Source organism: Bos javanicus, chromosome 28, assembly GCF_032452875.1.
Source record: "Bos javanicus breed banteng chromosome 28, ARS-OSU_banteng_1.0, whole genome shotgun sequence".
NCBI lineage: Eukaryota > Metazoa > Chordata > Mammalia > Artiodactyla > Bovidae > Bos > Bos javanicus.
In genome coordinates, this window is record NC_083895.1 from 29,254,692 (window position 1) to 29,277,881 (window position 23,190).

The following is a 23,190-nucleotide window of genomic DNA, read 5'->3' on the forward strand; positions in this document are numbered from 1 at the left end:
AGCCATATTAATTCTTTCAATCCATGAGCATGGAATATCTTTTTATTTGTCTTTTTTAGTCTCTCTCATCAATGTCATATTTTTCAGTGTATAGGTTTTCACCTCTTTGGTTAAATTTATTCCTAGGTAGTATTTTACTGTGGTTTTTTTGTGTGTGTATGTGTGTGCAATTGTAAGCGGGACTTTTTTCCTAATTTTTCTTCCTGATAGTTCATTATTAGTATAAAGAAACAGAACAGACTTTTGTATATTGATTTTGTATCCTGCAGCTTTACCACATTCCTTTGATTTTAACCTTTTTTTTTTTTTTTTTGGTGGAGTGATTTGGGTTTTCTACATATAACATGATGTCATCTGTCAATAGTGAAAGTTTTACTTCTCTTCTGATTTGAATGCCCTCTTTTTTCTTGCTTAATTGTTGTAGCTAGGACTTCTAGTACTATGTTGAATGAAAGTGACAAGAATGGGCATCATTATCTTGTCCCTGATCTTAGAGAAAAAACTTTCAGATTTTCAGCATTGAGTATAATGTTCGCTGTGAGCTTGTCACATATGGCTTTTATTATCTTGAGGTACTTTTCCTCTATATCCATTTTGTTGACAGTTGTTATCATAAATGTATACCAGATTTTGCCACATGCTTATTCTGTGTTTTTTAAGATGGTTTATTCATTATTTTCAGCTAGTCTGGGTCTTCATTGCTGCACACAGGCTTTCTCTCGTTGTGAGCAGGAGCTGCTCTTCATTGTGGTGCCTGGGCTTCTTGTTGCAGTGGCTTCTCTTGTTGCAGAGCGTGGGTTCTAGGGGCACAGGCTGCAGTAGTTACAGAGTGTGGGCTCAGTAGTTGTGCTTCACCGCCTCTAAAGCACTGGCTTGGTAGTTGTGGCACACAGGCTCAGTTGCTACACAGCATGTGGGATATTCCCAGAGCAGGGATTGGACCTACGTCTCCTACATTGACAGGTGGATTGTTAACCACTAGGCCACCAGGGAAGCCCTTACTCTGTGTTTAGTGAGATGATCATATGATACAATCTTTCGCTGTGTTAGTGTCACACGTCACGTTGATTTGCAGATGCTGACCCATCTTTGCATCCCTGGAATAAATCCCACTTGATCGTGGTGTATGGTCCTCTTAACGTTCTGTTGGGTTTGATCTGTAATGTTTTCTGAGGTTTTTGCGTCTTTGTTCATTGGGATAGTGGCCTGTCATTTTCTTGTCTTGTCCTTATCTGGTTTTGGTGTCAGGGTAAAGCTGGACTCATAAAATGAGTTTGGAAGTATTCCTTACTCTTCTCTCTTGGGAGAGAGTTTGAGAAGGATTGGAATTGATTGTTCTTCAAATTTTTGATGGAGTTCACTAGTGAATCCACCTGGTCTTGGACTTTTATTTGGGAGATATTCTTGACTATTGGGTTTATCTCCTTATCAGTAACCAGTGTGTTCAGACTTTCTATTTCTTCATGATTTAATCTTGATAGTCTGTGTGTTTCTAGGAATTTATCCATTTCTTCTAGATTGTTTGGTTTGTTGGCATATGATTTTTTTTGCTGCTGCTGCTAAGTCACTTCAGTTGTGTCTGACTCTGCGACCCCATAGATGGCAGCCCACCAGGCTCCTCCATCCCTGGGATTCTCCAGGCAAGAACACTGGAGTGGGTTGCCATTTCCTTCTCCAGTGCATGAAAGTGAAAAGTGAAAGGGAAGTCGCTCAGTCGTGTCCGACTCTTTGCGACCCCATGGACTGCAGCCTACCAGGCTCCTCTGCCCATGGGATTTTCCAGGCAAGAGTACTGAAGTGGGGTGCCATTGCCTTCTCCGTGATTTTTCTTAGTAGTCACTAATAATCTTTTGTACTTCTGTGGTATCAGTTTTAAGAATTTCTGACCACTGCAGTTCCTTAACATCTAAATATCTCCAGTAGGCAGAAACTCTTGTCCACAGCAAGAGGAGCATAATTCTGCCCAAGTTTCCTCATTGATTAAATCAACATACTCCTGCCCTTTCAGTACCTGACCATCATTCATCTCTCATGTGGTCCTGATCCCTGCCCACCACCTCCTGTTAAACATAGCTGCTCTTCTTATTTAGGGAAAATGACAAGGCAAATTTCAGACTTTGTTAATGTCTCTCTGTTAATCACCTTGGGCAAGGACAGGCTGGTAAACGCAGGCCCTTATCCACAAACCGCTTTAAACCAGGGTGTCCTTTCCCTTCCTCCTCCCGGCCTGACACAGGTTCTCTCTGGACAAGGACACAGGACTCATCGTGCTGATTGCCAGACTGGACTACGAGCTCATCCAGCGCTTCACCTTGACGGTCATTGCCCGGGACGGGGGCGGCGAGGAGACCACAGGCCGGGTCAGGATCAACGTGTTGGATGTCAATGACAACGTGCCCACCTTCCAGAAGGATGCCTATGTGGGCGCCCTGAGAGAGAACGAGCCTTCCGTCACACAGCTGGTGCGACTCCGGGTAAGATACCGGGGTGCCATTTGATCTGTTTCCCTTGTCCTTCTCTCTCTCTGCCGTCTCCTTGACTACCCCTTTGTAGAGCCACTGCAAGAAGTGCTGACACCCACCCACGAAGGATTCTTCGCAGATCAGGGGTCACATTCTCCATCTGTGTCAGGCCCACCTCTGAGCATCACTTTGCATCCCTGGTTACTGGGTAAGACTAGTGTCTGCTTTGGCTTAGACTTTAGGTCTCCAGTCACCACCCTGCACCTCCCTTGGTGAGTGCCAAGCAGTTCTTTGTGTAAAGCCCCCCATCCAAACCCTTTAGTGATAGCCTACAGTCAGGTACCGCTGCGGCTGGAAGGAGCCAGAGACCATGGACACAACCCGGTTCACGGAAGGGGAAATAGGAAGGGAGAGGCAGGCCCAATGAATTAGTAGAGAGCCAGGACCAGAACTTGGGGCTCCATGCTTCAAGCCTCCTCCTGCAGTGAGTCCCTCCACCATACACGGGTGACCTGTAATCAGAAACTTCTTAACATCTCATGCCCCTTCCTCACTCTGCCAACCCAGAGTGACAGGACCCAGAGCCTCCAATAAGAACTTACTTCTGAAGGAGGCAGGGATAAGGGCAAGGTGGAAGAGGTGGGCATGGGAGACACACAGAAGGCACAACCACATGCCCACCCAGTATGGCCATGGCTCTGCAGTGGACCCTGCCCACCTCCCTGCCCAGCTCCTCTTACACACAGACCGGAGGGAGGCCCCTGGAGGCTCCTAGGGTCAGAGACATTTGGGAAGAGCTAATTAATGCAGCCACACCAGAGACGGTCAAGGAGGAGGAGGATACCTGACCCCATTCCAAGTATCTTCTCTCCTTGCATCCATCCATCTCAACCTGCATTTATTAGACATCTGCTGGGTGCCAAACACTGGGCTGAACTCTAAGTATAAGTTGCAGTCAAGAAATGAAGTTCCTTCTCACATGGAGCTGACAGTCTGAACAAGGAAGGCAGAAAGTAGACAGGCTATAATCAGGAAGGAGACGAATGGTGTGTCCAGCACAGGACCTAACCCAGTCCAGTGGTCAGGGAAGGCCTCCATACACAGGAAGGTCCAGCTGGGACTAGGGGTCTAGGTGATGGTCATGCCAGGTGTGGTGGAGACTCTTTTCATCCTCTGGATAAGGCCTAGACTTCCTCTGTTCCCTCTAGGCCTTCAGCCTGCCCTCTAGGTTCTCCAGAATACCTCCACACCCCTACATCATGAGTGTCTGCTGGGAGCCAGAGGGTAGCCTTCAACTCGGGGACAGGGAGAGCCTGGATCACCCAGAGAAGGGTGCTCAGAGAGAGTCCAGCCCTTCTTTCCTTCCACCCTCTTCTGGCCCCAGCATCACTGAAAGCTCATGGGCTCTGTTCACCATCTTCCTTCCAGGCAACGGATGAAGACTCGCCTCCCAACAACCAGATCACCTACAGCATCGTCAATGCCTCTGCCTTCGGCAGCTACTTCGACATCAGTGTGTATGAAGGCTATGGTGGTACGTGCGGGAGTGAGGGCCCGGCTGGGGAGGAGGGTCGACAGGTGGGAACAGGGCTGCACTTCACACCTGTCTCAGGAGGGGGCCCTTCTGCCTCCCAGACACCTTGGGCCACTTGGGGAGCTGCCCCACAGCTCCTGTCGGCTGGAGCAGCATGTGGTGTGGGGTCACCTTTTCATAGGCTCAAGATCTGTGTCTCTGATCAGCCAGATCTTTGAATCTTAGTTTTGTGGCCAGCTGGGCTTCTTAAGTTACCACCGTGTGTGAGGTCTTTGTTAAGAAAAGGTGTCTGGGCAGATCTGTGGTGTGGGTGGGGGGTGGGGTTGGGGGAGGCTTATTAGCCAAGCTTCCCCATCATTTGGGTACGCTGTGGCTACTGCCCAGCCCTTCCTGGAAGTGGCCTTTCCCTTTCCCTGCCATACTCTGGAACTTGCCCTACCTGCCCCACTGTGGGTCCTGATCCCAGGAGCCCAGGAAGGAAATAGCAGCAACAACCTCAAGCTCCAAGATCCCAAGAGACCACTTGTTTTTCTTCTGAGCCCCAGAGACAGAGGGCGATTTGCCAAAGTCACACAGCAAAACTGTCCGGGCAGGCCCTTGTGATCGGGCTCTTGGCTGCCTTTCAGCACCTCCCTCCCCACCAGAGTCCAGCTGCTGAGAACCACTTGCACTCGCACCTGACGGGGCCACTTCTGTGATTTGCAGAGTCTGCTCCTTCCACTGGGAAAGCCCTTCCTCCCCACCCCTTTGCCCTGCTTCCCTTTTACCTCTGGCTAGCTTTAAGATCATTTGGATGTCCTCTCCTCCGCAAAGCTTCCCTAATGCTGGAAGATGAGCTCAGTGTCCCCAAGACAGAGCAGATGGGCACTGGGTGACTCTGAGTGTGGGACTCACTCCTCCTCCTACCCCACAGTTGTGTCAGAGACATGGACCTGCAGAGGCTGCATCCTGGCTCAGGATGCTACAGCCTAAGGGCCTCTGTAAGATCTGTGCCCGCTTTTAAAAGCTGAGCAGTCCCACACCTCTGCCACCCTCACACCTCACCACCTTCTCAGCAAGAAGAACCACCCTTGGGCTTTATATCACTAAAGTGGTAATTGTGTTTGTTTCCCAAATAGAAAGTGGCAGTTTAATACTGTGGGTAATGCCTTTGCAGACTGCCTATGCCCCCACTCCCAAGCCAGTACGTCTTCCTTCCCAAAACTGAAAATCAATGACTTAGCATGAAAGGAAAAGTGAGAGTCCAGGCATGTGCAGTGTGTCTTTGGGGAAGACACTGAACCTCTCTGAGCCTGCTTTCCTCATCTGTAAAGTGGGGCTTACATTACCACCAAAATAGTTGCCAGCTGCTGGACTCAAGAGTGGGCCTGGCACAGATCAAGTAGTCAGTAAACCTCAGTCAAGTCCATGAGGCTCTGGGAGTTCACAGGCAGAAGGGAAAAACCAGGCCAAGCCAGCCACACCCTGTCTGTCCAAAGGGGAGCCCTGGCCAGATGGGCATGTAAAGTCTGCTTACAGAGGGCCTGGGGCCTGTCCTGTCATTTCAGTGATCAGTGTGAGCCGCCCCCTGGATTATGAACAGATACCCAATGGACTGATTTATCTGACCGTCATGGCAAAGGACGCTGGCAACCCTCCTCTGAACAGCACTGTCTCTGTCACCATTGAGGTGTTTGTAAGTACCCAGGGGTGCACTGGCCTTGCTATTCTGGGAACTGAGGTGGTGACTGTGCTCCCAGAGTGTTGGAGCCCTGCTAAAACCCTGTGTCCCCACATCCTTGGCTGTCCCCACAGCTCAGAGCATTACTCAGACTGTCCCAAAGGCTGTCCCCTAGCAAACTGCCTCCTCGCTTGGCCAGGGAAGGCACGGGGCACTGGGACCCAAGGATAGCCTGATAGTCCTGCTCTAATTTCATTTCGAAGCCTCGGGACTCCCTCTGGGGTGGAGCAGGAGCTGGGGCTCATGCAGGGAGGTAATGTCCTGTGTTCCTTCATTTATAGCCACATTCCGTGAAGTTCAAGGGAATTCCTGGAAGGTCATCTTCTCTCTTCTATCTCTCTCTGGGCCCCTCTTTCTTCTTCACTTCCTTTTTCCATTCCTCTGAAGATCTAAAGGGGCCTGAAACCAAACCACAGCTTGTCTGACACGAATATCAAGCACACCTTAGTGCTTTCCGTGTCTGAAATTATCAGTCACTGAATCCATCTCCACACTGGTTCGTTGGCCCCACACAGCTCCCACAGCAATCCCAGGGATGCAGATCATGGTCTGACACCAGGCCAGTGGGCCTTCCTGCCCCCCGGCCCAGACACCCACCTCCATCCCATTAAAGGCTACTGCCTGTGGAGACGGTGAACACGTGCTGATGGAAGAGTTAGTGCATTACCGGCTCCGGGAGGATTTGATCAGATTGTCAGGTTAGGAGATTCGCTGTGATTTGACAAAGGCACCCACTCCAGTGTTCTTGCCTGGAGAATCCCAGGGACGGGGGAGCCTGGTGGGCTGCCGTCTTTGGGGTCGCACAGAGTCGGGCATGACTGAAGCGCCTTAGCAGCAGCAGCAGTAGCAGCAGCAGAAACTTGCCCAGAGCAGGTTGCCGGATGACTTTCCTATCCCAGCCGGCTTTGCCAACATCCCCTGGTGTTGCCTCACACCTGCCTTTATCGAGCCTCATCCTCTCAACCCAAGACTGAGCCTCCAGGGCCAGCCCTGGGTAGGGGACCCCACTTGCTTACAGAATATGTTGGGGTGGGCAGTAATGGAAAAGTCTAGGGTGATGCCTGGAGGAACCTTGCATCTGGGCATGTGGGAGCAACATTTAGGGGGAACAGGGGACAGAGAGGCTCTATAGAACCAGGTCCAGGAAATGGAAGGGCAGAGTCTAGGACCCTCATCTGACACTTCAGGCTCCACGGGGAGGCCAGAAGGAGATCCTCAAAAACCCAAAAGCATGCCTGCCTTTAACCTGAGACCACCCACCTGAAACCCAAGGCTAAGAGCGGAGAAGCACAGTACGCTTGCTACCAGCCCTGACCACATCCTGGTATTCTTGCCTGCATGGCCCTGACCCTGACCACAGCCCCCAGTGTCCCCTTAATCTTGGCCACACTCGTAACCCTGACCAGTCCCCTCACCACCACCACCACTTTCAACCAGAATCCTGCTCTGCTCAGGCAAGCAGTGAATTCTTCCCGTGTGTGCTGTGCAGTAGAGACTGGGGAGGGATATGAAGGTGACTATGAATCCTGCTCCCCCACAAAGGGACACTGAATAGAGAGAGGAGCATGGCTTGGGAGGCGTATGGCTTTGACACTCAGCTCTGCCACCGTCTAGCCATGTGACCTGGGATTCTTTTCCTCTCTGAACCTCAGTTTCCTCATCTAAAGAGTGGGGATCCTCATGGTACTGTCATGAAGATTAAGCTTGATCCTGTGGGTGGTACTTGGCTCCAGTAACATGGGCCATCTTACTGCTGGTAAGACGGACGCGTTCCAGTGGCAGCGTCCATACTTCAGGCTCTCTAATGCACAGGGAGTTCCAGGGAATTCAGCTGGACAGAGAAGGACCTGCTCTAGACTTTTTGGAAACGGATGTGAAATAGGGTGAGAGTAGGGGAGGTTTAGGGAAATAAGTTGAGGTGTTCCATGCTACCCAGGTATGGGTACGTAGCATTGACCAAGTGGAAATTCAAACTTCTGGAGCCTCGTGCTGTGCCAGCGGCTTTCATGTTACATAGGCTCTCTCGATCCCATTCTGCAGACGAGGCAGCTGAGGCTCAGGGAGGGAGCATAGCTGGTGCAGGGTCACCAGTGCCTTCCTCGCTTTCTGGCCGGTAAGTGGCATTTGAATTTACCTCCAGTCCTAGTTAGCCAAGATTTGAACTCTGACCAGTCTGACTCCTGGGCTCACGTTCTACCCACCACACTCCTAGGTTTGGAGGCTTGGACATCCCAGTCTTCATGTGACTGAGACTAGTGTGCCTCAGAGTTCATGTGGATTCCCCAGGCGTCTTCGTATAATGCAAATTCTCACTTAGCACATCTGGGGAAGGGCTGAGGCTCTGCATTTCTACATGCTCCCATGAGACGCTGATCCTTCTGGCCAGGGAACCACTCTGAGTAGTGAGGCCTTCAAAAATCTGCCCTCATGGGATCTTGAATCCCAGGGACTGCCCCAAATCCCAGCCCGCTTCCCAACCTGTGGTTCGCTAAGAAAGGACCTGGGGAGGGCCTCTCTCTCTTTTTGCCTCAACCCTTCACATGGAGCTGGAACAGGAAGTGAATGGCCCAGAGTCAGAACTGACCTTTTATCTACTGTGAATAGAAGAGTGACCAGCAGCCTCCATCTCCCTCCCTGATACGAGGGAGCGGGGGTCTCCATGTCCAGAGGCAAGTGAGGGCAGGAGTCTACCTGGCTGCTGTCCTCTCAGCAAGCCAACACGTGCCCTGGCCTGGAGCCACCTCAGTCCAGCAGAAGGGGTGCTATTTTCAGATTTCCTCACAACCATCATGCAGGTCAGCAGGGACCCTGTACTTCCCTTCTGGGTCTGCCCTGGCCTGTGGCAGCAGGGCAGATCTGGTAACAAAGGCAGGTACCACCTTGACTGTGAGTGAGCATCGTCTCTTGAGCAGAGCTTTGGGACAGTGCAGTCACTTGTGTCTAAGGACCACACTTGAAAAGGTCACCGCCTCCGGGTTGGTTTTTCATGTGGGTGATTTTTAAGTAGCTGTCACTTGGCTGAGCTGCTTCCTCCCTCTTCCAAAGGGATTTTCTCTCAACAGAAAAGGGAAAAAAAAAAACAAAAAAAGCCCCAGCAGAGATGAAGGAGTTGATGGCAGCATTTACTGCTCAGGTTGGGGGTGGGGAGAGGCAGATCAAGGCGACAGGGCTGTGCAAGGAGGGGGCGGGCGTGGGGGCCAGGTGATTCCTTTTCATCCACTGCTTGTTGGTTTTTAATAAAGAAGTCAAACTCGGTTTGTAGATTTCCCATTAGGGGACAATAAGCTTTTGTAGAGGGAGCCGCTGAATTAGAACTAATAGTGAATATAGCGCCAGGATCCGGGGAAATATCAGCGCTAATAAGTTTCTGCCTCATGCTCTGTCACTGACATTCTCCGCGCCGTTCTGTGCAGCCAAGCAAAAGGCTTAAATATGTACGTATATGGGGCACACGTGCCCACACCAGGGATGACCAGGTGTGCTGCTGGGCATCAGACATCAGGTGGGGCCTCTCACTGCCAGTTCTCTGAGGCTGGGGAGAGGGACAGGTCAGCGGGAACTGGTGTGTGGTCCAGAGCCAGGGGCCAGATTGGGGAACAAGAATGCTACACTCTGGGCACCACAGTCCCAGCACGATGGGAGCCTCTGAAGTCCCAAGGGGTGGACAGCCACATATCAGGCTGTCTCCTTCCTTTCTAATTTATTTTTTAAATTTGTCTTATCAAATAGTTGATTCCTAATGTTGTGTCCAAGCCACCTCCTCCTTCCTGTTTGCTCAGCCAGAAGTGAGTGACTCCAGCAGAGTGACTCAGTACAGGAGCCTCTCCCCGAGAGGGCTCCCAGTCCAGGGGAGAAGTGGGCCCCTGGGAGTCTGCATCATTGAGGGCCGAAGCCTACAGCCTCCCCAGGGGGCTACCACCCATCTGCCCCCTGAGCCCCACACTGGGCTCTTGGGGAGGGGGAGAAGGCACCAAGCCATGTGGGCCAGCGAGGCTTCCTCCAAGAAGAAACGGGGAGGAACTCTCACTGGGTGATTGCAAAGGTGGTTGATGAGCACTGAGGACCAGAGTCTTTGAGGGTAGGGAAGTCTGCCCGATTGTGGAGGAGCTGTGGGAACAGGAGGAGGCAGAGGCTGGAGCCCGGGCCCCACACTGCTGAGGCAACCCATTGACTTAGCACCATCTTCTGGCCACTCATGCAGGCTGGGCCTGAGGAGGGATTGCTCTAGAACCGGAGCTGGGGGTTCTGGACCGCGTTTGCTCAAGCAGGTGGAGGTGCTGCTGTTCTTACGTGTGTGCAGAAGGGTCTGGAATTCCAGCTCTGGGAGCCCCCTGCCTGCCATTGCATACTTCAGTATCTTCTGGGTTGAGATACTCCTCTCTCCCTTTATTTCTAAGAGGGCGAACATTGATAGGAGGGTTCCTGGAACCTTCTACTAGCATCTTGGTGGAGCTGGATGGGAAGGCCCAAGTGTGGGGCTGGAGCCAGGTGAACTTGGAGTTACAGGCAGTCCCAACTGGCGCCTCATTCTCCATCACTCTGGCCATCACCATCCGTTCTCGACTCCCACACGTTTCTCCAGGGCCTGTCCTGCCACTGTGAACTGGAGCCCAGCTGGAGGGTCACCTGATTGCCTTGTGACACCCCACCTGGCTCCGTGACACGCTGAGGTCAGCAGAGCTCCTTGGTGCCAGCCGTGTCCAGCCTCCCTGCAGTGACCGATCCAGACTGCTTCCTGGTTCCTGAAGCCTGTCCGTTTTCTTTCCAGGATGAGAACGACAACCCCCCCACCTTCAGCAAGCCTGCCTACTTTGTATCTGTGGTGGAGAACATCATGGCAGGTATGGCCCGGGTCAGGGAGGCCGGCAGGCACAGCATTCAGGGTGCAGGCCTGACCTTGCACACATGCCAGAGGCCCCTGCCCTCCCTGTGTTTCCACAAGTGGGACCTCTGGAGATGTGCGGTTGTCCACCAGCCGGCAGTTTCCTCCAGAGCGCCGACTGTGTGCAGACACTGCTGGACGCTTGGTCCCTACACCCCCTGTGGCTAGTTTTCCTTCAGGGAAGAGAACGATGGCTGAGGATTAATTCAGCAACCTCAGGTAAACAAGAGTGCCCTGCAAGTTCCGGGTTTATGGGGCATGAGGCCAGTCCCAGGGCCCATGATGGCTGAGGGGGTCGCCCTGGAGGGTAGCGTGCGTTCCTAGGTGAGGAGAGAATGGGAGGCTCCTCCCTGGGCTGCATCTCAAGTGCCAGGGCCCACCTTGCAGACCCAGAGCCACCAGCTCCACACCTGAGTTGTCCTCAGAGCAGGCCAGAAGCTTTACCCTTACACCCCGAGTGGATGTTCCGTGGGGGAGACTCAGGTCAGGAATTGCTACAGCAGCTGGAGGGGTTAGGGTCACCCAGAGGAGCCAGGGGACAGCTGGAATCTGACAGCTAGAGTAGGGACAGCTGTAGGAGTCAGGGACACGTTGAGTCAGAGATAGCAGAGGGGTCAGGGAGCAGCTGGAACCAGAGGTAACCTTCCCTAGCACTGCCGGGCCTTCTGAAGAGACCTTCTAAAAGTACCCACCTGGCGTCGGATGATTTGCTGGACAGGGCCCAAGCTGGACCCAGCCCACCCTGCCGCATGCCAGTCTCAGGCACCCCCTGGAGAACACCACTACTGAAGCAGCCCCTTGCACTCCCCTCTGTCCCTAGAGACTGACAAGGAGAGACCTTCATCCTGCACTTAATCCTCTTCCACGTTGAGTGTGCCGGGATAAAGGAGTGTATCAGGGCAAAGGTGCCTGTCCTCCTGTCAGGACAGGACTAGGAGTCAGATCAGAGGCCCCATGGCTCCCCAGAGGGACCCAGAAAGACCTGACTGTCCACAGCCGCTGCCTGGCCCTCACACCCCCCAGGAACTGTTGATTCACCGGCATGATAGATACCGTGGTCTGACATGGGTCAGACCTGTGTCTTACCTGTTTTATCCCGCAAGATCCTCACCAGCCACCCCACAATTCAGGCTTTATAGTTATACCCATTTTACAGAGGAAGAAGCTAAGGCTAAGACAAAGTAAGGCATTTGCCAGAGGTCCCACCAGATTCCAGCCAGGGCGTGGTGACTCTAGAAGGCCACACACCGACCCTTCTCACCACCCTGCCAGAACTGGAAGGAGGGATCCGGAAGCCCTGGGGGGCATGGCTGTAGGAAAGACTGCCCTCAGAGTCGGGACAGGCTGCTGGAAAGGCTGAACCCCTGACCCAGGGTTTCACAGAGATGAAAGTGAGGGCCTTAACTGAGCAGTAAAGAGAAAATAAAAACCCTTTACAAATTCTCCTTGTGAGCAAGATAAAATAAGACCAAAATTGAATACAATAAATGTAGAATAATTTAATATGGAGCTTCATTTCTTTTTGAGTCAAAGTCAAAGCTGGCCATTCTGAGCTCATTTATTGCGGGGGCCAGTCAGGGAAGGATGGGGTGGGGCATGGTGTGCTCTGGGGTTGGACCAGGACTGAGTTGGGGGAGGAAGGGGGTGGGCCTGACCCCTCCCAGGCTCCACTCCCTCCCATGGAGCCTTGTTCCCACACAGTCCAGGAATCTGGGCCACAGGAGCAGGTGGTGGAGCCCACTCTCATCCCTAGATGGCCCCTGGGGCAGGCCTCCTACCCTCTGAGGTCTCCTCCACTTCCTGTGCCCTCTCCTGCTCCCAGAGCCTGGGGCTATGAGCCCAGGGTGAGCAGACCCCACTCCTTTTGTCTCCCGGAAGGAGCCACAGTGCTGTTCCTGAATGCCACAGACCTGGACCGCTCCCGGGAATACGGCCAGGAGTCCATCATCTACTCCTTGGAGGGCTCTTCCCAGTTCCGGATCAATGCCCGCTCAGGTGAGCCCTGATCCTCTGCACCTTCAGCTGATGCTCCATACCCAGCCTGGGGACCGTCCTCTGGGCCAGAATCTCCTGAGCACACCAGCTTGGAGCACTTGGCCTTATTCCTAAAATATCCGAGTGAGATTACTGATATTAAAAAAAAAAAAGATCACAATGTGAATTCATTCACCAAAGAATGTCTTTCTGGTGGTGAAGAGTCATGGTTTAAATATGTTCCATTTCACAATTATCTGGCTAAACCACTGCTCTTCAAGGACACCTTTCTTCAAGCCTAAGTGTCTCAGTGGCTGACCTCATTCTCAATGTCTCTTCCTAACATGAAATGTGCCTCAGTTTCCCCACCGACAGAGGATATACATACTAGGGCTGTTGTGTGAAAACAGGAGTCATTATAGAGAACTTGGAGTTGTCCCTGGCACGCAGTAAGTACTGACTATGTTAGGTTGTTAGCATTATTTTCTTGGTCTTTTCACCCTGGGGCCCCCATCCTCAGCTCCCTGCTCAGTCCGTATAACTCTCCTTTCTTCTTCATTTCTCCATATGCCTCCCTCCAGCTTTCTGTCCTCCTTGAGGCCGGGAGGGAAGCAGGGCATAAAAAAGTAGCAAGATACCCCAGACTTCTAAGTCAGAAGCTGGAAAGGAATGAGAGGCCTCTGGACATTCATTCATACCTTTGCTCAGCTGTCAGTGGGGGCCTGCTCTCCACCAGGTGCGGCGCTGGGTGCTGGGGAAAGAGAATGGAATAGACATGGCCTCAGCCTCACGGGGCTCTAAGTCAGCTCAGTGAATGTGCAAGGCTCCCTACTTCCAAGTTCTCCTTTGTATTAGGTAAGGGAACTTGTGGATGCTGAACAGGCCAACCGTGAAACCTCGGTGGCTTAACACAATAGAACTTCTAACTCACACAGCAATCCAGTGCTGTGTTTGGTGGAGAGTCTTCCACATGGTGATTCAGGGACCCAGACTCCTTCCATGTTGTCGCTCCAGGGTCACTGCAGAAGGGAAGAGGGAATGTGGGACATTGTGCAAGGAGATGTTGATGGGTCAGACCTGGAGGTAACAGACATCACTTGTGCCCACATCCCATTGGCCAGAGCCAGGCAATGGCCCTGCCAAATGCAAGGAAGGCTTGGGGAACATCATAGTCCCTGGCCTGGCAGCTCCTCTCCAGCAATCATTCCGGCCTGGGAAGGGAACAGGAATCTTTGATGGACACTGGCCATCCTTGCCATGGGTGGTCAGTGGCCCAGCAGGGCATCTAGTCTTCCTGTTATCTGTGCCTCCGTGCTCCAAGTCTGCCTTCAGTCTCTTTCACCCCACTTTCCTGGAAGCTCGGGGAGCAGATGGCTGGTGTACAAAGACTTAACACATCCAGGGCCAGCTTGCGCCTCCTGTTCCGCCTCTGACAAAGACGGCGCATCCCTCTGACCTCTCAGGAGCCTCCACCCTCAGGAAGTCTATGTTTCTGGGGAGCTCAGAGTAATGTCATTAAGCAGGCACTCAGCACTGTTCTAAGTGCTCTGACCAACATCACCACCACTCTGAGGTAGGTCTTACCTTCACGTCATCCCTGTTTTCCTTACAAGGAAATTGAGGCAGAGAGGTTAAATCACTGGACTCAGGATTCAGAGCCTGAACTTCTGACTCCAGAGCCCAAACTCTCAGCGCTCTGTTCTCTAAAGCCATGTAGAGCTGTGTGCCGCCCCCAGATACAGTGGCGGGCACACTGACCTTTCAGCACCTACCCTGCCTCCCCAGTCAGGGACTCCATCTCTACCCTGGGGCCTTTAATAATGACTTGGACATTTTCTTGCTGCCTTAACACGGCTCCTTCAGCTCCAAAGGTGTAAGCGTTTTCCTCTGAGCGCCTTGGTCAAATTAGCCAGGCCCACTCCTCAAAGGTGGCCTTAATTGGATCTAATTTCCCAGACAGGAGGAGCCATCTATCATGCCGACAAGTTCATGTTTAAAACTTTTTAGAGATTAATTTCTTCCTCGCCCTGCCAATTAATTGACACCACCCCAGCACGGAGTGTGGCTTGGCAGGCAAACGATTGCCAGGCTTTTGTTCCTGGCCTTAGCACCTTCAGAGCCCCGGCCCCCAACCCCAGCTTCCTTATCATGGCAGGAAGGGGAAATACGGGAGTGGAAGAGTCCTAGGGGCCACTGGCCCAGCTCCCTTACATTACGGTAGAATAAACCAAGCACAGAGGAACTAAGTAACCTGCCCCAGGTCACACAGCTTGACCGACGGGGATGGCACCCAGTCCTTGCGCTTGGAGGGCCCTCACAGTCCCTTGGAAAGAAACGAGCATTTTCTGAACGTTGGAAACTTCACCTATAGTTATTTAATCCTCACAAAGCTCTGATTTGAAAGCATACTAATCTGTTTTAGATGAAAAACTGAGGCTCGAAGAAATTAACTAACTTTCCCAGGCTAAGCTCCTGGAAAGGACAGTCATCAGAATTCACACCTGGACTTCACTGTCCTCAGAGCGCCGGCTCTGTCCAGTGGCCCTTGTGAGACGATAGGTGGCCGGTTGCCAGACCGCACTGAAGCTGGCTTGAGCTGCCTCCTGCCTGCTGGTGAGAACCTGCTCGTGAGTTATGTACATCTCTTCCCAACTCCAAGTTCAGTGCTACCGAGTGGGTAGCTTCACATGGGCCCTGGTGGGAATATTTATAACCAGGGAAATCAGCAAATGCCCTTTTTTTCCCTTTGGGGATCCAGCTGTCAAGCATTTACTGTAACACCACTACCAAACGACTTCCATATCTTAGTTACACAAAAACACAGAGAAAAGCCAAAAACAGACCGACAAAGATTATGTGGTGGTGGTTTAATCACTCAGTCGTGTCCGACTCTTTTGCGACCCCATGGACTGTAGCCCGCCGGGCTCCTCTGTCCATGGGATTTCCCAGGCAAGAATACTGGAGTGGGTTGCTGTTTCCTTCTCTGGGGGATCCTTCTGACCCAACAAAGATTATGGTCTATTTTAAATGTTTATATTTACTAAAATAACATGTTTATACACTAAAAAATCCAAAGCATTGTTACAAGGTAATTAAGGAAACTATTTTATAGCTATTAATATTAAATCTCAACCCACTATAGGTTGAGCTGTCTCGAAAGAGCCACGCGTTGGAACATGCCCGAAGCACTCGGCGTGTTTCAGTCCTGTTGCTGTATTTCTATAACCAAATGAATAAACAGTGCCAGATGCCTCTCTAAGTTTAGAACCAAATTAATCCCATATCAACCCTATGAGATGGGCCCTATTATTGTTCCTTTTTAACCAGATGGAGAAACTGAGGCACGGGGGATTTAGGTAACTAGTTCCAGGTGATAAAGCCAGTTAGGTAATGTCTGCAGCCTAACTGAGAGGTACTTTGTGACTGAGCTTGAGGCCAAGTGACGCTCCTGCTCTGTTTTCCAGCCCCTAATCCCATAATCTGTCTCGATCTCCCACATCTGAAAATGCCGCCTCCTCCTGGGGTTATACTGCCCAGCTCTGGGATTCAGGTTCCCAGTCATGGCTGCTGTGCCCTGTGAGCATCATCTCACCACCCCCCTGTTGACACAGGTCACTTGATCCTGCAAGCATCTCTCTCACTGCGCTCTCCCTCCTTCCCCATTCCCTCCCTGGCCCACCCAAACCGTCTCTCACGCACCCTTCTCTTATTGCAGGTGAAATTACCACTACCTCCCTGCTTGACCGTGAGACCAAGTCTGAGTACATCCTCATTGTCCGGGCCGTGGACGGGGGTGTGGGCCACAACCAGAAAACTGGCATCGCCACTGTGAGCATCCAGCCAGCCCCTGCCCCTAGCTCCCCACTTGCCAGCCAGGCTGCCAGCTCCAGCTCATCTTCAGCTTGTACCACTTAGGCCCCTGGACACTTGTGTCCCGAAGCAGTGTGAGGCCTTGTGGGCATGGAGGGTGGCAGGTACCATTTCGTTGTCAGCCAAGGTCAGCCCTGGGGCCTTCGCAGCTAGGGGAAGAAAGACATGGGGGTGCTTGGGAAGAACAAATACTCTCTCCTGCCCCCAAAGACCAGCTGGGCAGAAGGCATGAGCCCCATAACTCCCTCCCTGCCCTGGCACCTGCCAAGATACAGGAGAAAGGACTGCCAGGAAGAGCAGCTCAGAACAGGAGGCAGGGCCCTGAGGGTTCCTGGGGGCTGTCACCACCCACCCCTACCTTGCCGTGCTGAGAAATGATGCCCCGGTTTCCCTCCCGTGAGCAGGTAGGACCCGTGAAGCCCACAGCCCCACCCAAGGCCTTCCTGCCTCTGAGAGTAGAAGCTAGAGGAGAGCCCTTAGAGGGTCCTAACTGAGCTCTTTGCTGCAATCGCTGCAGAGGAGGGTGGGGTGCGACATTCATGCTGTGGGGCAGGAAGAGCAGCTGACAGGCCCCTCCGGCCACTCCCCTCCTTATCCTCCTTTGCTCTCTCGCAATCCATCTGGAGCCCTCTCTCCTCAGCCCTCACCCGATCCACAGCAGCTGCCCCCATTCTTAGCCAGAGGGGCGGGGGGTGCTGTCACTTGGCCAGCCGCTTGGCAGAAAAATCCCCCGTGCTCTATTCAGTCCTGAGAGGCCCCTGCTAATAGGACTCAGAATTCTATAAATAATTTACCTGGGTGGCAGGTGAGCAGAGAAATTGCTTGGCTTGTAACTGAGACTAAAAGGGGATGAAGCTCTGTGGATCCTATCAGATGTCCCACCGCAACCTCCCACACCCTGTCAGTCACCTTCAGCCAAGACCCGGGGTGGACAGAATGCATCCCGGGTCGCAGGGACCATTTCAGGGGTCATTTCATCCATTCCTCTGTCTCCTAATGGGACAGCACCTAAGCTCCCCGAAAGGTCTAGGCCCCCTCCTGTTCTTGAAAGCCCAGGATCTCTCCTGAGGCCCCCAGAGTGGGTAGAGCTGGTGGAATTAGTGCCAAGGTGCCCATAGGCGTCTGAGTGAGTCCCCAGTGTGGGCACTGTCCTGACACAGCCCACAGTGCCCCTTGTGGCTTCATAGGTGAACATCACCCTCCTGGACATCAACGACAACCACCCCACCTGGAAGGACGCTCCCTACTATATCAACCTGGTGGAGATGACCCCTCCAGACTCTGACGTGACCACGGTAAGTGGTGGGGGGAGCCGAGCGTCCAGGTGGCCGTTCAAGGAGTGTCTGCCTCTCCCACGTGAGCCCTGTGGGCCAGCCAGTGTGGAGCTGTTTCCGAGGCAGCTCTCGGAGCAGAGTTCCGGATGCTCTCTTGCGTGGTGAAAGATAGCCAGAGTTGGGGGAAAGCCCTCACACAGTGCTTGGAGACAGCAGGCTCCAGACTTTGTCAAAAGGAGCAGTGACAGCCCAAGGACAGTGCCAGAGGGGCTAGGGCTGGTTCAGATCCGGGTCACCCTTACCCTGGGACCCCAGGACTCTGGCCACCCCCTCGGGAGAGCCCCCAGCCTCACTTGGCAAGGCACAGGAACCCCCCTTCAAATCACGCACGCTTCAGCCCTTCCCCCATCACCTTACTCCTTCCTCACTTCTGTCACTGCAGCCTTCAATCTGGATCAGCAAGCCCAGGGCTGCCCCAGCAGGGGGCTCAAAGCTCACTCAGGGACTTTCTGGTTTGCACAGGCTCTTAGGTGTGCTGCGTGTGGGGATATGGCTCAGGATAGGGCGTGAGAGACACAACCAAAAAACCTCAGGGCGTCCAGAAAGGAGAGCAGTGTCCTGGGGAAGCTGAGGAAAGCTGGACTAAAGCATCGCACTGTCTATGTGCTGGGATTCACATTTATGAGGCTTTCTTTCCCCCTCACGCTTGTACCCCATTTGGCCTCATTCAGAGAGCCTCCTGCCCCAGTGTCCAGCCCCACAGACACCAGCCAGCCCTGTGATGGACACGATCCTGACAGATCATATGCTCAGACACTCAGTCGTGTCTGTCTCTTTGCAACCCTGTGGACTGTAGCCCACCAAGCTCCTCTGTCCATGAGATTCTCTAGGCAAGAATAGTGGAGTGGGTTGCCATTTCCTTCTCCAGGAGATCTTCCTCGCCCAGGGATCGAACCTGGGTCTCCTGCATTGCAGGCAGGTTCTTTACCAACTGAACCGCTATGAAAGTCCCCATTTGTTGAGTGCCAGGGACATGCCAGCTGCTGTGCTGGGCACATCTCACAGATTCTCTCACCTTTATGGGGATCCCACATCCCCATAAAGATGGATGGGGATCTTTATGGATGGGGATTCCTTGCTTCCACTGTACAATGGAGGAAATGGAGACTTAGTGTTTGCGGGACTTGCCGAAGATCACAGAGCTAATGAGATAGTAAGAGATCATGTCAGGACTCAAACCAGGGTCTGGCTGACTTTGAAACTACCTGACCTCTGCCCCTCCGCTGGCTCAGGGGTGCTCTGACAGGTGGCCCAGGTCCTGAAAAACTGGAGAACTCGGGTGGGATGGGAGAAGGGATGGTAAACTTTCATATCCAGTTCTTCAGGAAGGCTGCCCCACCCTGAGGGCAGGCAGCCTCAGGCTGGTGATGCCTAACCTCCCCACCCCTACCCTCATCAACCACAGGCAGTAGTGATAAGATCTGCCAGGTCTCAATGGAGGAAGATGTCAACCTGGAAGGAAGGACAGAGAGGGAGAGGTAGAGGGGTTGGCCATCACACCTGTCCTGTCTTCCTTTCTGCATGTTAATGATACGAATGACTCTCAACTCCGGGCGGGATCCCCTCTAATGGATTCCAGTAGGGTGCAGGATCTGGAATCTGTTTTCTCAAAGTCCCAGGTTGGGGAATCCTTCCAGCTCAAAGCCAGACTTGGCAACCACTCCCAGTTCCAAGGGGCACTCTCTGCTGCCACCTCATGGACACTAGGGCTCTAGACCAGGATAACCCCAGCCAGAGACTCCAAAAAGCTGGGGCAGAATGCCCACCTCTGAACACCTGTCTGGTCAACTCTTACCTTGGCTTTACGTGTCTGGGAAATCCCTCCCAGAGGAAACTGAGGGGAGAGAGTGGCTGCGTGGGGCAGCATTCGGGGGCACCGTTAGTAAAGAGTCTGCCTGCTGGCCAAAGAGTAGGTCTGCTGGGCCGGGAGTGTACTTTGTTGGCTCTAGGCGTTCCCAGATCTGCCCCCGTAGCCTTCTCTGGGTCTCCAGCCTTTCCTCACATCCTCCGTGCCGTGGGCAGGTATGGACAGTGGGCCAGGGGCCTGCTGCCCAGCGCTGTCTCACTCTCCAGGAAACCCCCACAAGCCTTCAGTGAGCACCTACTGTGTGCCAGACTTGGCAGGCTCAGGAGTTCAGGATGCAGCAAGTTTCCTCTCTGCCTTCAGGAAGCTGCGTGTCACTCTGAGGCTGAAACTCACCCCTGGTTCCCATCTCACCCTGTATAAAAGCCAGGGTCCTTCCTTACTGGACCTACCTGGCCCACAAGATCTGCCCCACTTTAACTCTGGGGAGAAGGACATGTGAGTCCACCCCTCAGTACTGAGTAGACACGGCTGTCCACAGCCACGGGTTTGGGGCACCTCAGCTTTTCCGTGACTCGTGGTAGTGTTTGAAAAAAAAAAAAAGTTACTCAGAATTTCAAAAAGAACAGAGACAGAATTAAAGCTTATTATATTAAACATCTGCCACATATGTTGTGACAACTTTAGAAATTATAATATTTAAGGTGTATAAAAATTTCATTGCATTTAAGGACAAGTTGTGGGCTTGATTTTCTAGAATTCTGGAGAATTTTTTTAATGTGATAATTTGTCAGGACACCAGAAATCAAGAAGCCCATACATTAATTGAGCTTGTTATAGTAAAATAATTTCAAAAGGAATAGTCATAAAAATTCTTTCAGATTTTATAGCCGTGAAATATGTGTATGTGTGTATAAGTGGGTATATTGTAAGACCTTTAGGGGGCCCCCTGGGAACTTCTAAGGTCTCATAATGGCCCTGAGTGAGGTAGCATCTGTGGCTGGGGTTCGAGAAAAGTGGTCTTTAAGGAGGGAACAGCTCACCCAGAGGTGACATCAGGAGGAGGTGATATTTCAATGGAAAAGAAACTAGCCCACCTTCTGACTCATCTCCCACACGCCTTTGCACACCCACCACACACCCCCAACACACACAGGACTTTCAGTTTCCTGAGCCTGCTGAATTCCTTCCCGCCTTGGAGCCTCTGCACAGCTCTTCCAGCCCCATAGGATGCCCTCTCCTTCCTCTATTCCACCCCTCCCCCACATCCCGACTCTTCCCATGGCTGGCTCATTCTCCTCCCTCTGTCCCAGCTTAAAATGCCACCTCTCTACGCTCCATTTCTTTCAGAGCTGACTCCACGATCTGTGTTTAGGTTGCTTGCTTATTAAGAGGCAGTGTAGCTCAGTGATTAAGTGAGAAGCCTTTTCTGCTACCAAAAGGTCTGGGCTCTAACCCCAGCCATACCACTTACCAGCTGTGTGACCTTGGGCAAGTTACCTAACCTCTCTGTGCTCCAACCTTCCTAAGTAGAAAATGGGGATAAAGTCTCCACTTCATAAGACTGTCATCATATTTAATGAGTCCAAATACACAAAGTACCCTGGCCCACAGTGACTGGTCAGCAAATGCGAGCTGTTGTCTCCATCAGCTGCCTCCCCTGCTGGAATCAAACTGTCTTGTTCACAGTTGAGCCCCAGCACCTGGCACAGGGCCTGGCACATTATAAGGGTTCAGTATTTGTGAATGAGAGCTGTTGATGGACTTGTTCAACTTTCCTCCCCATCCTACCTAGCACCCCCCTCCAACAGGTGGGGTCAAGTCTTCCTTGTCAGAGGGAGATGAGGGCATGTGGCCTGGGACTTTCCCAAGGGCTCCTCTAGAGGGGGCCCTGGGCACAGCTTCTAAAGCCTGAAGTGCAGGGTGATTCCAGTGTTTTCTTTCTTCAGAGCGGTGTGCAGACGAGTGTGTGCTGTGTTCCCTTGCACTGGGGGCTGGCTAGGCACGTGTCTGTGTGCCCATGTGCACTGCACCTGCGTGGGCATGAGCTTGCAGAGTGGTAGTTCTCTGTTTGCAAGTAAGATTTTGGTCCAACTCTCCCTCCCACTCCTGCAGCCTCCTTCAAGGACCTGGCTGATGGGCATTGATTTAGAGCCTTTCAAAGCCCTCCAGCAAAATAAAGGAGAGGGGAGAGGGAGAGAATTATTCCCCGTCAGGCCAGGAGAAAAATGACGGGCGTGAAATGGGAAATAAATGAGGGGAAAGTGGTGAGATTCTACACAATTGCCCAGCAGGGAGCTCACGGGAGGGGTCCCAGCCCACCGCCTTCTGCTGTGCCCCTCCACCATCCTACCACCCAGGAGTGGGCCACAGGGCCAGAAGTCAGGACCCACCCCCAACCATGGTCCTTTGGAAGCAGCTGCCCAAGATTCCCCTTCTCTAGCACTTGGGGATAGGAGAAGGTGTATCAGCACACTCAGCAACAGGCTAGTGTGCCTGTCCTAGAAAGGGTGATTCAGCTACTCTGTGCCTCAGTTTACCAATCCAGAAAATGGGAATAAAAGCTATCTCCATCCTCTACCTTGAGAGAAGCATTGTAGAAGCACAAGGCTTTCTGGTCGCCTCTATCAGTGGGCTGACTACCTGGCCAAAATGATAACAGGAAAGCCTAGGGGACAGAGCTCTTGTTGTCAATACAGAGGTGATTGGGCCCCCATTATAGAGCCTGGGGAAACTTAGCCCCATGCCCACAGCACAGTGAGGGCTCCTCAGGCCTGGAAGGCTGAGGCCACCTCCCTGCCCCCTGGATACACCAAGGCTGGGAAGGGAGGAGATGGGCTAGGCAGGTGGGGTGGGAGTAGCACCATTTCCCACTCTCTGAAGTGAAAAAAGCCCTGGATGGTTTGGAGTCAGAGCCAACACTGGCCCCTCTCCCTGCCTCCCCGGGGCCTAGGGGCAGACAGACGCCCTCGGCAGGACAATCCATCTGTCTGTTCTGGTCTAATGGCCCCTGAGATGCCTCCGTCTGGGGTTTAAGCCAGAGGAGGGACAGATTCTGCTGCCAAAGCACAAAAGGCCCCACATCAAGTAAGATGAAGGAGCTGACAAGGCCAGGCTGTCATCCCCGAGTGTCCTGGAGTTAAGAATGACACCATCCTGATGCAGCCCCTGGGGCTGCAGTCACACCCCGTTGATCTTGTCCATCCTGGGTGCTGCTGTGGACCCCACAGTACAGGGTTGGGGTGAGCTGACGGGTGGGTGCCACTGCTGTCCTGGGACCCTACGAGGCCTCTAGGGTGGCAGCTGGGTCAGCTCCACGGGCGGTGCTGTGTGATACTGAGTCTGGTCCAGGCCTCTCTGAGCTCTGCTTTCCGCTGTGGGAGGTATGATGGTAGAGGAGTTCCCTATGAGCAGAGATCGGTGGGCGTAGGGACCTGGGAGAGAATGGGCTACAGAGTTTGTTGCCCTGGACTAGGTCAGCATTGAGGTTGATCCCTTCATGGAGTGGGGCTTACAAGTGGGATACCACAGTGGGGCTGAAAGGTTTAACGGGCCGTGGTGTCTGGGGCCCCTGTCCTAAGACCTCCCCCTTCTCGGATATGGCATCCCT

The 23,190-nt window shown here is 52.7% G+C and overlaps 1 protein-coding gene across 18 annotated transcripts in view; it reads left to right on the forward strand.

The window, feature by feature from the left end:
- The window catches only part of LOC133240635 (cadherin-23-like), a 377,180-nt gene that overhangs the window by 323,286 nt on the left and 30,704 nt on the right, over window positions 1–23,190 (forward strand). For all 18 annotated transcript variants that reach the window (XM_061405805.1, XM_061405806.1, XM_061405792.1 and 15 more), the window contains 7 exons: window positions 2,237–2,474; window positions 3,891–3,996; window positions 5,544–5,671; window positions 10,485–10,557; window positions 12,477–12,593; window positions 16,288–16,400; window positions 17,630–17,737. In XM_061405805.1, the coding sequence (XP_061261789.1) occupies window positions 2,237–2,474; window positions 3,891–3,996; window positions 5,544–5,671; window positions 10,485–10,557; window positions 12,477–12,593; window positions 16,288–16,400; window positions 17,630–17,737 (883 nt within the window). The remainder of the gene's footprint in view (window positions 1–2,236; window positions 2,475–3,890; window positions 3,997–5,543; window positions 5,672–10,484; window positions 10,558–12,476; window positions 12,594–16,287; window positions 16,401–17,629; window positions 17,738–23,190) is intronic.